Source organism: Eptatretus burgeri, chromosome 15, assembly GCF_056783735.1.
Source record: "Eptatretus burgeri isolate ZD-2024b chromosome 15, Ebu_testis_v1, whole genome shotgun sequence".
In the NCBI taxonomy this organism is placed as follows: domain Eukaryota; kingdom Metazoa; phylum Chordata; class Myxini; order Myxiniformes; family Myxinidae; genus Eptatretus; species Eptatretus burgeri.
Genome location: NC_140975.1, coordinates 37,935,364 through 37,953,400, shown reverse-complemented (window position 1 = coordinate 37,953,400; position 18,037 = coordinate 37,935,364). Strand labels below are relative to the sequence as shown.

The window sequence follows — 18,037 nt, the reverse complement described above, 5'->3', positions numbered from 1 at the left end:
TTGCCTTGCTCATGTCTTTGTCCCCGTCCCATGCACGATTAATTTTCATTGCATTGCCTGTAAATTGCATGACTGCCCCTTGCTTGTGTGTTGTAATAAATGTCCTTGCTTGTTGAACTGTTTCCCGTTTCGTTGCGTCCTTTCCTTCGTTTGAAAGTTCCATCTTGCGTCACGTAAGGGATTGGTAGTGGGTGTAGACACCCAATAAATAATCACGAAACGTTGAGGTCAACGATAACTCCGTCAGGTTATCCCTGCAGCATGGAACGAGCCGCTTCAGCAGTTCGTGTCCGGAGTCGACCTGCGGCGTGGTACAACTCCTCGGTACGCTACCCGCGCGGGTACTTAGGTATATCGACATTCGGCGATTCACCCTATTTTGCGCGGGTAGAATGCGGACTGGGTTGTGGTGAGGTTAAACCCCCACCCGTGGCTAGCTCCTTGGCAGAAGTTCCAAGAGGGTCACGACTGAATTGTCCGTTCCGGTGGGCGACGCGTCGCAATTAGAGTTACGTGGCCGATCGCACGCCGGGCGGGCGAAATTCGTAACAATATTTTCCTCATGAAGTGTGTTTCTGAGCGGATTTGCACGAAAATCTTCAATAAAACGTGTAGCTACAGCAGAAGGTCCCAAAAGTGAAAACAGAAATCAACTAGAACTTAAGACAGCCTCATTATATGGTATGGAAACGGATGGAAGCCTATGCACTCACTGCAATGCATTCCACACAGACCGAGGATATAAACATTCAATTTTCACAAAACTTGATGCAACCAAGTGTTAATCAACCAACTATAAAAAGTGAAAACAGAATTTAAATTGAACTGAAAATAACCACGCGAAGCCGTGTTGAAGACAGCGGACCCCGTGTTGCCCAATAAACAGGGCCAGACGACAGAGGTAACGAGAAACTAGTTGGTCAAATTAAATCTTCCTAATAATCCCTATGAAACCCATTATGCATTATGGCCGTCCGATGCTTCCTTATAGGCCATTCGACCAATCGGTCTTTTTGCACTTGATGACCCTGTAACCTTGACCTCAAGGCAAAAATGGGCTCAGACTATCGATAGAGAGAAACTATTATTATCATCGTGTCAAGTTAGAACTCAATCGGCCAAGACGTCGAGGAGGAAATAGAAAAATAAAAATTGTTGACAGACAGACGGACCTGAGGACATGGAATGGTTTTATTAGGTCAGCGAGCTTACCTCAAAAGGACAAAAGAGTGGAAGTATGCAGTACACCTGGATATTTTTGTGCAACCATGAGAGTGTTAATGGAGGAACTGATACATTATGACCAACCTGTCTGCAATGACAAAGCAACAGGTGGCCTCATCACAGGAGATCCTAATGATTTTGAGAGGTTTAGATTCCAGAAGATGTGTGATGCCCCACCACCACCCCAATGGAAAGAACAATACACCATCAACATACAAGCTGTGAGTAGTTCTATAAGGCCTTCTACAAGCTATAAGTAGTCCTGATTTTAAGGAATTATTTTGAATAACAGAGAATGTCCAGTATGCAGTTGGTTTTGGAGACCAGCTTGGCAATGTGGTCAGTCAAGAAGAGGTCATGGCTGCTAGCAAGGCCAAGAAGTTCATGAGACTGAACGACCCAGTGACTGATCATATAACTAGGTAGTTTGTTTCATGATCCCATGCAAGTGACACAGTGAAACAGATGTACCAGGATTGAAAAAAAAAATACCCTGTTCTATTCATTATACCAGCAAAAGCCTGGTGTTGGCTTAGTGGTTAGGGTGGCTGTCTTGGGATCCTAGGGTCCTGAGTTCGAGCCCCGTTGGCCACTGAATTAAAACCAGGGGGTTGACTCAGTCTGTCATCCTTCCAAGGTTGGCGAAATGAGGACCAGTGTACTGGTCCCGGTGTACGCCCTGGTTAGAATAGGTGTACCATATTCCTGTGTGTTGTAAGAGGCGACCAGGGTTGGCGCCAGGAAGAGCATCTGGCCATAAAACATTGCCTCAAAGAAAGGAACCATGATTGCATGGAGCCCGCAAAAAAAGCTAACCCCTGCTCGACAGCAGAGGAAAAATGGCTGTAAAAAGGCTGGGTTTTTTATTCATTATACCAGCATCTCATATTAAAGCCTCCCAACAATTACTGAGAAGGGAGCACCAGTGCATGTTATGTTCAGTGCACATCTTGTAGCAACTCTTATAGCAACATTATCAATCTCAAGTGAGAATGATGGTTTTCAGTTCCAACACTAATGTAAAATTCTGCAATTTCACATCCAGTAATCTGGAAATGCTGCAAAAAGTAGCTGTTTAACACAATTTATTTGCACAAGTGATTGGAGGTGTTGGTCAGTGGGGATGTTCAAGATGACCTACCAACCAATCCATGGGCATTGTTTTTTTGTTTTTTTTAAACCCTTACACACCATTTAAAAATTACGTGAAAGGCACTAATTACCAAATTGGACAAATGGTATCCTTAAAATTTCAGCTGGTTTGTCATCTCCTTGAGAATGAACTTGATGATACACCTCTTTACTATGGCACATATGAATAGGTTGGTAGCATGAAAGAATAATGAAAAAAAACAAATAAATAAACAAATAACTGTTGACAGTATCGCTCAGACAGCACATATGAAATGGTTACCTTTGCCACCAAAGGTGGATGGAGGTTATGTTTTCACCCGTTTGCACATCTGTGAGTAGGATATCTCAAAAAGTAATGGACAGGTTACGACAAAACGAGGTGGATGAGTTGGGGAGGTGACAAGAACATGCAGATTTGAATATGGTTCAAGTCAATCAATGGGACACAAAACGTAAACTGTCCATCCTGGCAGAGGTATGCACTCTACCAAGTGCTGTTGTCGTCTAGTCTGGGCTTGATTTGCAAACCAACTATAAATCATCTCCCTGACAATTTAAAGGCAGGGCTTTCCACCACAAGGTGTGTCGCTCCTCTGATGGATGCGAAACGGTTTCCAATCTGCCAGCATTAGTTGATGAACGTTAAATGTGCAATGGTGCCTTACACAGAGAGTAGGCAATTGTGTCCGACACCCTGGCCAAATTCCATATTCCTGACCATCTCTGTGCTGAGAAGGCAATATATAACTAGCCAGGGCATTTGTTCACCCAAAAAGATGCAGCAAAGTATACGAGGATTTTGCTTGAAATGAAAAGTGTAATTATAAATAACTGACAAATTTGTCAATGTCCTACACCTTGAAGAGTTATTGCATTAACAATACACAATGGCAATGCACAAAATTTCAGCACGGAATTATTATCTTTACAATTTCTGAAATAAAAATTCCATGTCAGTCTTGAACTGCCCTTGTTTTCTGGCCAGTACAAGTACACATGCATGCACAAGTTTCCCGTTGCTAGTGGAAAAGAAGTGATGTTTTGACTCAAACTTTTAAAGAGAGAAAAATTACTTTCACACACCACTAAAATAACTTACTATGCCCGGTGTTGGCTTAATGGTTAGGGTGGTGAGCTTGGGATCCCAGGACCCTGAGTTCAAATCCCACTCAGCTGTTGAATTAATACCAGGTGGGGTTGACTCTGCCTGTCTCCCTTCCGAGGTAGGCAAAATGAGTGCCAGCTTGCTGGTATCCTGTGTCGGAGTGACGACCCATCCAGGATTGTGCCCAATAGCCAAGGAGAGTGCTTTGGCAGCACCAACACTGCACAGAGTATGGTCCAAATCGAATGGAAAAATAACCAGAAGGGTACTCGGAAGAGCACATACTTCCATCACACAATGCCTGATCCAGGAGAACATATAGGGCCCAATACATTTTTGAAATATCATGCTATATATTGTTTTTGGTCCCACCTCTCAATGGTGAAGAACTACTTCAACATTAAGTCATTCTCGTATCCAGATGTGGAATCAGATCCACCAAAATCAAATAAATTTGTCCTTGTCACACACCCAATGTGTGCACCAAGTTTTGTCCGAATCTGTCCACAACTTTTTGAGACATCCTGCTATATATTGTTTTTGCCCTATCTCTCAATGGTGAAGAATCACTTTAAAAATTCCAGTGGCTGGATCCAGATCTGGATCTTCACCAATATTTAATCAGTTCATCCTTGTCACACACCCAACCTGCCCACAAATTTTTGAGATATCCTGCACACAAACAGACAGAATGGGGTGAAAACATTACCTCCTTTACTTTCGGTGGTGGAGGTAATAACGCAAAGACGTTTGCAAAATGTACACTCCCACACCCCCCAAAGAGGTGAACCTTTGCAAACCTTTTTGGCAGAACAGCAAATGGATCTTTGCTCTTCGGTTCACTGGCAAGCACTTCATCTGTCATATCCATTTCTTCATCATTTTGGATCTTGTTCTTTTTCTTTTCTTTATCATCCTTTTTATCTTTTTTATCCTGTTTGCTTTCTTTTGCTGCCTTATCTTTGCCTTCTTTCTTGGGCTGCCACTCAGCAAACTTCTTAGCTGAAAGAGAATGACAGTGTATGAGACTGGTGCGCCAAAGGAAAAGGTGAGAAGAACGCGTCAACCACAAACATACCAGCAGGGAAGGGATGGGTGGGGAACGAACACACACACACACACACACAATATATAAAAGAAATACTCAAGGCAGGGGGTGGAGAGACCAAAAATAGTAAAGTCTGACTTAGTATCAGGACGTTAATCCAGATAGATTGAAGCGATTCACTCACCATCAAATTGCGCCATTTTCTCACAAAGTTTAACCTCCCCAATAACAGTCTTGAATTGTGGCTGTTGTACACAGGTCATGAACCAACGGTTCACATTTCCATAAGGCTGGCGAAATGCTGGCTCCAGCACCTGAGATTACACCATTGCACAGCAGCACAACGAATCACGGTTAACCTTTACCTCATGAGTGTCAAATGGTCTTCAGGTAATTCAGTATATTCAAAATATTGTTAGAGTCCACCACATTTAAGTACAAACATTTTATTTGCACAACAAAATTTAAATATGCATTTCAATAAAATAGACATCAAAGCTTTTCGACTTGCGCTCCCTCAGGATAAAACCGTAAGCAGATGAAGAACAAGCACCAAACTCTCGTTGATAAAGTTACAATGTAAATGTCCTCAACTTTGATTGGTTGAGATAAAGAGGACGGGATTACCTGATTGGTGAAACCATAGAGCATCATGAATAACGAGAAGGCGGAAATGAACTATCAATGTTAATGATTAATCACCAAAGTACCGGCGAAAACATAATGCTAATTATCTGGGGGCTAGTTTGGGGGGAGGGGGGGATGGTGGTTTTCATGATGACTCAACTCACTATGATGGAGCTGTCACACAGTCAAGCCATTATATTCAAAGTAGATATAAAGTTCAGACAAATTCTGTCTACAAAGAATGGGATTTGATTGACCTGTTGAATGTGGCCTCCATTGCACGATGGTGAGCTGAACTCCATCCTCTACTCAGGATTTTAAACCAGCCAATACGATATTGCTCTGCAGAGATGACCAATTGTTAAGGCAGAGGATTATTCAGTAAATGGTGACCAATTGCAGAGGTACAGAGAATAGTTGTTGTACTATGTACATTCTTACAAGCCCGAGTTGGTTGTGTCTGTTCGATCGACAAACCCCGTCTGATCCCCAAAGGGACGTGTTGTTCAATGCGATCCTTTAGTATCAAAGATGTGCCACCCACATACCTACGAGCATCACACTGGCACTGAAATTCGTAAATGATCTTACTTGTATGAGAGGCGGACAGAACATCTATTTGGGCTGACGGAAGCAACTGGCGGGTAGCGAAAAAAAAAAAATACTACTACTACTACTTCTAATAATAATAATAACAGTAATATAAAATAAATATATATTTTTTAATTCACTCATGGTTGAACCGCATAGCAAGAACGGGACACTGTCTCTCTGATCTGGTTTTCAAACCATTGAGACACTTTGCCTTTCGAAGGTAGACGTAGGTACACCAGATATTTACCAAGTCCGATCATAGGATTCTTTGGTGGGTTCAGGAATTTGTGTATGTAATCTATTGATGACCTGTTCAGGATACCCATTATCAAGAAGAATAGTCTAGATGGTCTGAATTTCAGCATGGAGTTTATCTGTGGAGCAGATCCTTCTTGCTCTAGTGACCAAGATACCAATCAATCCAATCTTGTATCCAGAGGAACTTTAAGAGGCCCATCAAGTATACTGTCCGGTAAAAGTAGACCGACGGTAGACTGCGGTATATTATAAGCGTCGGCTGATTTCTCAACTAAGACGTCCAAGAAGGGAAGTACGGCGGAGCGTTCCGGCATCTTAAGAGAAAGGGAAACAGATATGCTATCATCATACCTGTTTGTACAATGAAAGCAGCGAGCAGATCACAGTGATGTCAGCCAATGTCACTCGCTCTCCAACGAGAAAGGTTCGTGTCAACAGGTGCTCATTCAAGATTGTCAAAATCCTCTTAACATCTTCTTTTGCATTCTCTGTCGCCTGAAATGTGGAAAGACAACATGAAAAGATCCCAAATGCCTTACTTGCAGGGAAAGGTCAGGTGTAATACAGGATGCCAAAAACAAAAAACAAATTTAAGCATGAGCAGCATTGCTCCAGTTTCCTCATTCAGTTCGTTCTCACAAGTGATGAAATAAACAAAAAAAATTGCTGCCTCAATTACAACTGGAGAGGCACATCCCTTTTCAAATATTTCAACATCAGCCATAAAATTATGCCATTTTTCAACAATGAAATGAAGATCACAAGGCTAAGAATTTCATTTCGAAATGGTACATCAGCTGCCCTATCGCAATAAGAGACATACTGTAGGAAATACAAAAGAAAGACTGGTGAATGAAGCCCAAGCTTGTCATTTTTACAAAGTTAACGCTCAAGATTGGCAGACGGATGATTCCCAACAAGTAAAAATGCAACAAATTGTCTCCCCAGAATAACTATTAAAAATGGTGGTAATACCCCTGGATGATCACCTCGTAGAATAATGATACTGAGGAGGAAGTCATGGTGGGAGAGAATCAGCAAAATGTACCAATGACCAATTTTGGTTATACCAAATACCAATTTTGGGGGGCAACCACCCCCACCAAAGATTTTTTTTATCAGGTCAGGCCAGGCCAGAGTGAATCTGTGATTTGCTACAGGTACCATGTAAACCTGTTTCATGGTCAGGTTGTCGGCAACTAAACAGTCTCCCCCACCAGGTTTCCTGGTGAAGGGGGTGTATACAAATGGACACCCAGCAGGATTAAAAACAAAACCTGTCAAAGGGTGGAGGAGCTCCTTGTGAACCAACAGCCATCCGTATCTGGTGCCCAACTGTCTGTGGACGTCCTCCTGCAGTTAGGTTACTTATTTTTTTTCTTCTTTTTTTATAAAGGTTGTTGGCAGGATTTGCACTCCGGTCACCGTAAAACAAGAAAAATGCAAAGAAAATTGAAAACCTACTCCGTGGGAGTACCTCCTGTACAGCGACCCTTCGCAAGGCAGCTCAACGGATGACGGGATTGGGGGAAAGCCTTCAGGATCCCCACAATATGATGATAGGAGGAAAACCACAGGGTAACCTTCCCGGGTCAGATTGTGGAAATGCGTGTCGGGGTGGTGCTGTGGTGTCATCCAACAGATGATAGTCTCCTTGGGTTAACCTGAGGAAGTCCCTTTGGGTGGATGCCTGGAATGTCCTATCCCAGAGATCATCATCACCTGTCTCATCTGAGCTCAAACATTTGAACATTGGTATTGCAGCATTCGCTGAGGTTTGGAAACCGGAGAGTGGCGAGATCATGGCGGGTGGTTACATCTACTATTGGCCTGGTCGCTCTGACGGTTACCATGCCCAAGGAGTTGCTGCAGCTGTGTCCAATAAGCTGACTCCAATGATAATTGAGGTAACACCAGTCAACGAGTGCATTACGACATCAAGGATTCGTCACTCCTTGGGTGTCATTTCCCTGGTTTCGAAATATGCTCCGACAGAGGCAAGTGAGCTCACCGTGAAGGACACATTCTATGCCACGCTTGAGTCTGTGGTTGATCAGTGCCACAGTCGAGATACTCTTTTAATCTTGAAGGATTTCAATGCATCGACGAGAACTGAAAGGAATGGTGATGAGGAATGTGTTGGTCCTCATGGGTCTGAAACTGAACCAGAATAGCACCAAGTTCCTTGATTTTGCAAGAAGTCATGGACTTAGGGTGGCTCATTCATGGTTTTCCAACGTTGGTGGTGTGGCAAAGGAGATACCACCATGTGCTCGTTGATGGTCGCTGAAGGATGATCCAGAACTGCAGGGTCTACCGGAGTGCTCAGTTACTCAATTCCGACCACAGGCTTGTGGTAACAACTCTGAAGTTGCAGTTGAAATCCAGGAGAATCGTACTATCCTAGCCGAGGCTGGATGTTGGCAAGCTCAAGGATGAGTGGGTAGCTGAGGAGTTTATTAATAGGCTAAGTGGGGATTTTGGGGGTCTGTGTGTGCTTTGTGGAATCCTGAAGAGTTGTGGAGTACCTTCAAGACCACAATCCTTGATGTTGCCGGTGGAAGTCTTGGAACTCACTGTAGAGTGAAGGAAGAAGGGACAACGGATACCATTGACCAGTCACAGGGCCAGGCTTAATGGCAGGGCTGAGCTGTTCGGGGAGTTGAGGCGTAAAACTGTACCTGCGCTGAGGGCGCACAAGGAGGCTTATGCACGAGGCATCTGAGGGGGTAGACTGTAGAACATCACCTGTGCTCAAGTGATTCTCGTCCTGCTTACAGGGGAATTCGCGCATTGCGTTCCGCCAAGCCCATCCCTCGGTGTACTGCAGTTAGAGCGGAGGGTGGTGGGTTCTTGACAGAGGAGTCTGAAGTGAAGGCCCGCTGGGCCAGTTACTTTGAGCGGCTGTTCTGGGATGATCCACCAGTTGTTGAGTTGGATGTCAAGGGTGTTACTATCCCTATTGCTGACCCTCCAATCAACTCTGATCCACCTTAGTTTGTGGAAACACAGGCTGTGGTGAACTGAACTGTTTGAAATTGAGTAAAGCTCCTGGAATCTGTGGCATCCATACTGAACTTCTCAAGGCTGGTGGAAATGCTGAACTCGTGTCATCGCATGCAGTTCTGTGCTCTGCGTGGAACACAGGCATCATCCCAACTGACTGGAAGAGGGGCTTTATAGTCCCTCTCTGGAAAGGATAGGGTGATCGCCAGGACGGCAACAATTACCGAGGGGTGACGCTGCTCTGTGCCGGGAAGGTCTTTGCTCGGATAATTCTTCATTGGGTTTTCCACCATCTGCCTGAGCACCAGTGCTCAGAACAGTTAGGCTTTACACCAAAGAGGTCAACGACTGACCATATCCTTGCCCTTCTAACGCAGACGAGAGTTTCGGCAGGGGCTGCTTGCAGCCGATGTTTATCTCTGCAAGGCGTTCGATGCAGTGAATCGGGATGCCCTCTGGAAGATTCTTGGTCTTCGTGAGGTGCCACCAAAACTGATCTATCTGATGTCTGAACTACACTCTGGTACTGAGAGTGCTGTGAGATGTGGGTGATACCATCTCAGACTTATTTCTAGTTGTTGCTGGAGTTCATCAGGGGTGTGCACTGGCCTTCACACTTTTCAGCGCTTGTATGGACTGGATTCTGGGGAGGATGTCAGGGAGATCAAGCTGCAGCGCATCAGTTGGGAATGTCAAGATGTCTGACCTTGATATCACAGATGATGCAGTGATCTTTGTAGAGACTCTGGATATCCTTTTGGGGGCCCGTGAGGTGCTGAATGAGGAGTCGGAGCCGCTGAGATTACGGGTTTCCTGGGTCAAAACGAAGATCTAGGATGCTGCAATGGTGTCTGTACCAGTTTGTGGCGAGGATGTTGAGGTCACGGAGAGATTCGCTTACCTTGGCCCTGATATTCTTGTCTCTGCTGGCTGTGGGCCAGAAGTCAACAGATGCCTGGGGAGTCATGGATTCATTGGACCATGGGGTGTGGCAATGTCGGTACCTGAGCAGGATGATGAAAGTCCTGGTCTTCAGGTCCTTGGTGCTTCCGTTCTTACTCTGCAGATGTGAGACTTGGACTCCGACCAAGGATCTGAGACGGAGACTTAATTCCTTGGGTAGCAGGTCACTTTGAAGAATCCTTGGCTCTTGCTGGTCAGACTTTGTGTCCAAGAGCGGTTGCTGATAGAGACTCAATGAGATTTGTTACCTGCATAGTCTGTGAGCATCAGCTGCAGCTGTATGAACATGTGGCTCATTTTCCTGACGCTGACATTGCTCACCAGATTCTCTCAGCAAGGGAGCTTCGTGAGTGGAGGAGGCCAATGGGCTGAACACATGCCTCGTGGTTGCAGCAGGTTGATCAGCATCTCAAGGAGATTGGGACGGACCAGGCATCTGCCTGAGGGATGGCCAGACGGAGGTCACTCGAGTTCCGGAGGAAACTGGATGCAGCGACATGCTGCTCTCGCACATGCGCCCACACCTGAACAACTGGCACTCCCACCACCCTGTAAAACCCGTAGACCAATTTTTATTTAAATCGGGTGAACAAACGAGTACATTACTGGCGATGAGGGTTGTGGTCAAGTTTCCTTGAAATTGCGTGTGGTTTCGGAGAACCCTCCCCCCCCCCCGCCGCTCCCCGGAAAAGAAAGGAAATACATTTTGGGGGGAAACCCCATCATCCCCCCTCCCCCCCGTGCACCCCCTTATACCTGGATTTTTTTTTCATGTCGTGAACAAACTTTGGTACATCACGGGTGATCAAGGTTGTGGTCAAGTTTAAACGAAATCATGTGTGTAGTTTCAGAGAAGACATTGCAAGTGTTTGTGGATGGATAGACAGACTGATGCCATCCCATCCCATAAACTCCCTGAAACTATGTTCCAGGTGAGCTAAAAAGCATTTCGAACATTTTAACTAAAATCAAGCAGTGCTGCTCAAATTGATGAGGTTTCAACAAAGGAAGACCAGATCCATGGGACAACGTGGCACTCTACATGACATAACCACAGTTAATATTGAACCTTGTGAACACATTTCCACAAAGTAGGTATGCAGATATGGCATTACTTACACCAATCACTGCGCTCACACAAAGGGCGCTCCTAATCCTACTCCCTCCCATTCACGAAACCGTAGCGAGTATGTCTGTCACTCCCAATTGTAGACTTGGCATCACAGAATTGAGCAACAAACTTTACAACTGCTAAATTACCTTTTTTTATGTTTTCACCCGTCTGTCTGTGAGCCGACCTATCAGTGAGATGAAAAAATAAATAAACTGTTCAGCCTGGTGGAGGTATGCGCTCAACTGAGTGTCATTTTGGTGAATGTCAAAATACATTTGCCATTTTTTTGGCGCACAAGCAAGACAAAGCCAGATAAACTGCAGTAGTTAGTAAAACTGTCAGTCAGAACAACATACACCCTTATGCAAATAAATTGACTCACTAACGTTTTTTTCACGTTTTTCAAACATTTTGTATTATTCCTCCATAATATAATATACCCATTTTTACAATGAAATTCATGTTTATTATTATCTTTAGGTCATTGGGGTTTTTTTTAGAGCTTTTTCAGGAGGAGTTTAGATCTAGCTGTACCACACATGCGTGAACTTTGGGTGGGTGATGCAATAGGGATCCTTACGTCAGCCCCATTGTTTCACTCAGCAGTCAACACACCGCTCGTGAGAGACGATGGACATCACTCCTCGGAAGCGGCCGAAGATTTTTATGCTATTCGAGCACTCTGAGAAGTCACAGAGAGATCGCAATGATTGTAGGTGTCAGTCAGCACTCCGTCTCACAGATTATCAACCAAGGCGTCACAACTGGATCTCTGTCACCAAAGCGTAAAGGAAAGTGTGGAAGAAAACTTAAAACGACACCGAGAAACGATTTGTTTTTGATTCGTCAAAGCAAACTTGATCCTCGAAAGACCAGCGATGATCTGCAAAAAGATATAGCCAGATCAGGAGTCGCTCTGAGTTCCAGCACGGTTCGAAGAAGGCTACTGAATGTGGGTCGGATAGCCCAAAGAGCAGTCAAGAAAACTACTGATGAAGAAAATGATGTGTAAAAGATTGCTATGGGCCAAGAAGTATCAGAACTGGACGAAGGAGGACTGGCAGAAAGTGGTTTTCTGACAGCAGCCACTTTTTCGTTCAAGGACACACGAGTCAACATGTTCGCCATTCCCTAGGTGAGAAGCTCCGTGAATGTCACATCGACCAATGTGTAAAACACCCTGAAAAGAAAATGTTCTGGGCTTGTTTCAGTTATGCTGGCGTGGGATCTCTTTGTCCCATCCATGGGATGATGAATTCTGCCCATTACATTGAAGTGATAGAGGAAAAAGCGATTCCAGACATGCGGAAGGCATTTCCAGATGGTTCAGGGGTGTTCCAGCAGGATCTTGCTTCTTGCCATATGTCGAAGGTGGTGACTAATTCCTTCAAAATAAACAAGATTAAGGTGTTGGACTGGCTGGGAAACTCTCCAGATTTGAATCCGATCAAAAATCTGTGGTCCACCATTAAATCTTGACTGCGCAAAATGGACTGTCCCATGAAAAAACAAGCGAACAGAGGCCAAAATGCAGCTATGGTACCATGATGAACAGATCAAGGAAAACTGTGAAAACTTGAGAGATTCTATACCAAAGCGAGTTCAAGAGGTGATAAATAATAAAGGTGGACAAACTTCCTATTAAAATGTGACAAAAGTTGATGAGATGATACGAATAGATGATCATTTTGATTAAAATTCTCATTTTCATTGTTTTTAACGTTTGAATCAATTAATTTGCACAAGGGTGTAGGTATTAATTCCTCCAACACTCAATGCATCGTTGCCTGATATACTTCCAGTCATGAATATTAATGAGCTGTTTTCACGTTTTGTGCACGTTATTTGAACTACTTTGTGGGATGATCTTCCGGGTTAAATTAAGAATGTAAACAGTTTTTCAAGTGTTTGTTATCACATCGAGATGAGTATCAAAGATGGTTTCGTATAAGGATTGAGAGGGATTGATGAAATGGGATTGGTGAATGTACGCTCGTTATTGATTGAACAATTTCGCATGCGGGAGTGAGCACATTCACATTGAATTGCTCACCCAATCAGCAAACGTCGAAGGAAATTATTGCTGTGGCACGTTTTAAATTAACAAAAATTAACAATTACAAATTTTATTTCAGAAAATATCCCCTACTGTTAAAGGCAAATTATTCCTGCAATAAAGCCTCACCTGCTTGTTGAACTGAATAATGCCCAGTGTGGGAAAGACCCAAGTGGATGCAGGAGGAACGATATCACTGTCCGAGAAACTGACCCACTGTGTCACCAAGGCAGACGCCTCATGGGTTACTCCTCGCAGAGAATCATTTGCAACTTGGAGACAAAGGAACAAACGAATTCAAGATTATCACATCGAAACCCCAGCAGTCATGTGTGAATTTAGTATTTTTGATGGTCCTCGTAATTCTAAAAAAAAAATTTTTAATTAAAAATAAATTAATAAATATATGTTAAAATAAATAAATAAAAAACACTGCACAATTTATTGGAGCAGTAAAGTACCATTGATCAAAATGTTGAAAGAAGAACCATTTTTCATGGATGCAGTTACAAGCATTTGAGAGACAAGAACAATGCTATCATTACAACAAATATGGAACAAACTTTCCCATAAAAGGACAGCAAATTACCTAAAGGAGACAAAGCAGTTCATTGCGCCCACCCCCCCTCTTTCCACCCCCAGTACCAACAGCGATGTTAAGGCAAACCTGGTATTTTTGCACTCCACACACTATCTGTGCAACGAGGTGGAACTTGCCAATTAAAATCATGCAGTATGCCAGGCGTCCGAAGTTCATTTGCAGTGTGATTGGACTTTCTGGCAAAATTGCATTGCTGGTTTAACCCACCATGTTTGTAGTCAAAAAAAAAATTCCAGTAGGACGTCATCCTGTCCATCAATTGAGATCCCGTGTCCAGTTAAGCCGTTGGAGGAATGCAAAACGTAATCCTGAATTTGACAAATACAGGCCGACCCAATCAGCACTATGCATAACTAGCACCAATGACTGAATAATCGATGACCAATGTTGGACAACAAAAACAAAGACCAATTGAGATTGTATTCATTGTCTGCTTATATTGTTGCAGCCGTCAGGTTCGTCCAGTTGCCCAGTTCAAATCCCGATGAACCATCTCCCAATGGCCGACTGATTATATCATCCCCATCTGATCATCGGCCTGCTTGCCTCCATAACCTGCCTAATGGCATCATACTCATCGGTGCTGTTCGCCGTTCTCCAATGGTGACTGTCCACAAAGTGGGAGCTCAGGCCGATGGCAGCAGGTTGTAGAGGCATCAGTAATTATTGGGGGAGGGGAGGGGGGGAATGATGAGCAACAGGGGTGGTGCATGCGTGTGTCACACTTCATTCTATAGTGTTCCTGTCGGAGAATAACAATAAACTAGAAGGGCACTCAGTGGAGCGCATACCTCCACGACGCAATCCCTGACCTACGAGAACATATTGGGCCCAATACATTTTTGAAATATCATGCTATACAGTACTATATCGTTTTTGGGCCAATCTCTCAGTGGTGAAGAATCACTTTAAAAAATAAAAAAAATATATATATATATATATCTTGTATCCAGATCCTCACCAAAATCGAATCAATTCATTCTTGCAACACACCTAACATGTCCAAGCTTCGTCCGAATCTGTCCACAATTTTTTGATATATCGTGTTATATATCGGTTTCGCCCCATCTCTCACTGGTGAAGAATCACTTAAAAAATAATCGGATAAGGATCTTCACCAAATCTAATCAGTTCGTTCTCGTCACAAACGGAACCTGTCCACAACTTTTTGAGATATGCTGTACACAGACAGACAGACAGAAAGGGGGTGAAAACGTAACCTCCCTCACCGTTGGTGAAGCGCATACGTTTTGGAAATATCACACTATACATTGTATTTGGCCCTCTCAATGGTGAAGAAGCACATTAAAAATTATCAGATCCAGATCCAGATCCAGATCTTCACCAAAATTGAATCAATTATTCATCAAACACCAAAAGTGTCCACCAAGATTCATGCGAATCTGTGCAATATCTCGTTTTTTACGTCCTTCGGTGGCAGAGGTAACAACTGTTAGAAAAGAAATTCAACTTCATTTTACATCCTCAATGAGATTCACAAATACATATGCACAATGTTTGCAAGATAAAACATGCTATCGTTTGATCAACTTCTTCTGTAAAGTGATGGGTAGGGACACCTCGTATTTACAATTTGAACATGGTTTCAGTACGAAATAAACCAGAGAGTCGGTGTCAAAGCCACCCAATGCTCGCCTGTTTATACATTTATCGTTTTTAAAAGACTAGTCTAATAATATTTTTTTTATAAAGCATTGCAGTGAAGTGTGATCAAAATAATTTTAAAGCAATATATGTATTTGTATATTGTAATCAGTAAACTAGTACACATATTAAATGAATGGCAAGCATCTAGTATAAGCAGGTGAGCATTGGGTGGCTTTGACATCATCTTTGGTTGAAATTAAAAAAAATTTTTTTAAATCATTTGTTAATTTCAACTTCACTACACCAATACTATACCCCAAAGGAACCTCCATGCCAAATATCAGCATCTGAGTATACATTAAATGAATGGCAAGTTTTTAAATAACTTGCACCAAAAACTTTAACATTTTCACACTCACGCTGATGCTGACGCTGACGCTGACGCCAGGGGTATCGCTATAGCTCTCTGTTCTTCGAACAGGCGAGCTAAAAAAAAATTATAAAATAAAAAAAACCGTGTGTGTGTGTGTGTGTGTGTGTGTGTGTGTGTGTGTGTGTGTGTGTGTGTGTGTGTGTGTGTGTGTGTGTGTGTGTGTGTGTGTGTGTGGGGGGGGGGGGAAGGGGGTTAGGGCTTGTAACAATCCTATTCAATTTTTAACATACTCTCATATAGCAGCAAATGAGAATAAAATATAACCAGAGAGTTGGTGTCAAAGTCACCCAATGCTCGCCTGTTTATACATTTATCGTTTTTAAAAGACTAGTCTAATAATATTTTTTATAAAGCATTGCAGTGAAGTCTGATCCAAATAATTTTAAAGCAATATATGTATTTGTACATTGTAATCAGTAAAAAATAGTGTGGTAGATAAAAACATTAGAAAGGAAATAACTTGCACCAAAAACTTTAACATTTTCACGCTCACGCCGGGGGTATCGCTATCGCTCTCTGCTCTTCGAACAGGCGAGCTAAAAATGAAATTGCTCGTTGAGCAAGGAATTGCCGGAATAACTTTGTCATATCTCCGTGATCTCTGAAAAAACAAAAACCTGGAAATCAATTGGGTTCTTACAAGTCGATAGTGCTACTGTTTAATGAGTTATAGCACTTGGTTTGGTCATGATCATAACTTGGAAGTCAATCGGACTTGAAATGGCGTTTTTAATTGCAATTTGAAAGCTTTGACCCGACCTCCCCCCCCCTGACATTCGACCCCCAACCGCTAAGAAGGGTGTTGGTGTGACACCCCAATGAGACATATGGTTGGATGCAGTATTGGAAGATGCACATTTTAGATTTGGTTTGAAGTCGATGCAACCATTTTAGCGGACGTTATTGCGAAAATAAGAATTTCGGTTTTTCGGTGACCTTGACCTTTCACCTAGATTCACCAAAAACGACGTGTCTAAGTTGAACCATGGCCGACGTCTGTACCCAGTTTGGTCATGATCGCCGAAATGATGCGGCTGCTACAGGGTAAACAAACACAAACACACAAAGACAGACAGACAGAAACACAGAATGACACACAACCGACCAACATAAGTGCCGAAATCCAAAGGATTCCGGCAATTAATGACAGCAAAAATGATTCAACCAAATGAGAGCAAACAAAAGCTGGTCATTTGCAAGCTGGGAAATCCACTGGACCAAATGGAACCACTATAAGCACCATGAGATCACAAAGCATGAAGGGCTGGAGGATGAACCTACCATAATAAGCAATCGCATTACTTTCAAACAAGCAGAAACCATCATCACCCTCAAATGCTGGGACCTAGAAATGAGAAAGAAAGAAAGAAAAAAAAAATAAGAGAATTTAAATTTGGACCATCATGACATTGGTTATCCCCACAAGCATCAATTAACCAGCAAATTGTCATTTGGCACAGCAACACGTTACCATCGTCAGTGCTACAAGGATCTTTGACACAGGGGGGGGGGAGGCCGTTTGGTCAATCATGCCGACACCACTCAAGCTGCGTATTAAACATATCTACATAATACCTTGCGTTGGGAGGAAAAGAAAACAGCACTGCAAGGACACGGAGGGACACACACACACACACACACACACACACACACACACACACACACACACACACACACACACACACACACACACACACACACACACACACACACACACACACACTTCAAATGTCGAAGGATCTTAGGTTGATGACAACAATGCTCAAACATGAAACGGCCACCAATCTGGAAACCTCACGTGCCCCACGTACCCTACCAACAGGCCTAGCACACACAGCACCACCATAAGTCATTCCAGCAGAGACGGACAGCCGAGCAGTTAGCACACCTTCCCCAGAGGAAACTTCGCCAAGAAGTCGGGGCTCTTGTTCGTTTGTCCGAAGACGAATTCCGGCGGCTCGGAAGCTCGCCGGAGAACAGCGCCGCTGTACCGTGCGGCGATGAGTGCCTTGCATGCCCGCCAGTTATCCTGGAACGTGTACAGCGTCTGCAGGGAAGGACATCGTGAGAAACTGGTGTGGCCCAAATAGTACCAGCACACCCAATTAGCGAAACGACAAAGAAAACCCGCTCGGTAAAAACCGATGGCACAGATACCAATCGGATTGCTTGTCCCAATGTAAAAACACTCACCCCTTTCGCCATGTTGGCCGGAGAAGAGAGAGTGATTTCCGGCAATGCTGTGAAGAATCAAGATTTTTTTTTT

General features: G+C 43.4%; 1 protein-coding gene across 1 annotated transcript in view; it reads right to left on the bottom strand.

Moving 5' to 3' along the window:
- EEF1G (eukaryotic translation elongation factor 1 gamma) overlaps positions 1–18,037 on the bottom strand; it is a 53,713-nt gene that overhangs the window by 35,491 nt on the left and 185 nt on the right. Inside the window, exons 1-7 of the mRNA XM_085857771.1 lie at positions 17,965–18,037; positions 17,660–17,818; positions 17,053–17,116; positions 13,259–13,401; positions 6,342–6,485; positions 4,696–4,825; positions 4,264–4,465 (exon numbers count right to left, since the gene is read on the bottom strand). The exon at positions 17,965–18,037 is cut by the window's right edge and continues 185 nt beyond it. Of these exons, the coding sequence (XP_085713897.1) occupies positions 4,264–4,465; positions 4,696–4,825; positions 6,342–6,485; positions 13,259–13,401; positions 17,053–17,116; positions 17,660–17,818; positions 17,965–17,976 (854 nt within the window). The 5' untranslated portion in view covers positions 17,977–18,037. The remainder of the gene's footprint in view (positions 1–4,263; positions 4,466–4,695; positions 4,826–6,341; positions 6,486–13,258; positions 13,402–17,052; positions 17,117–17,659; positions 17,819–17,964) is intronic.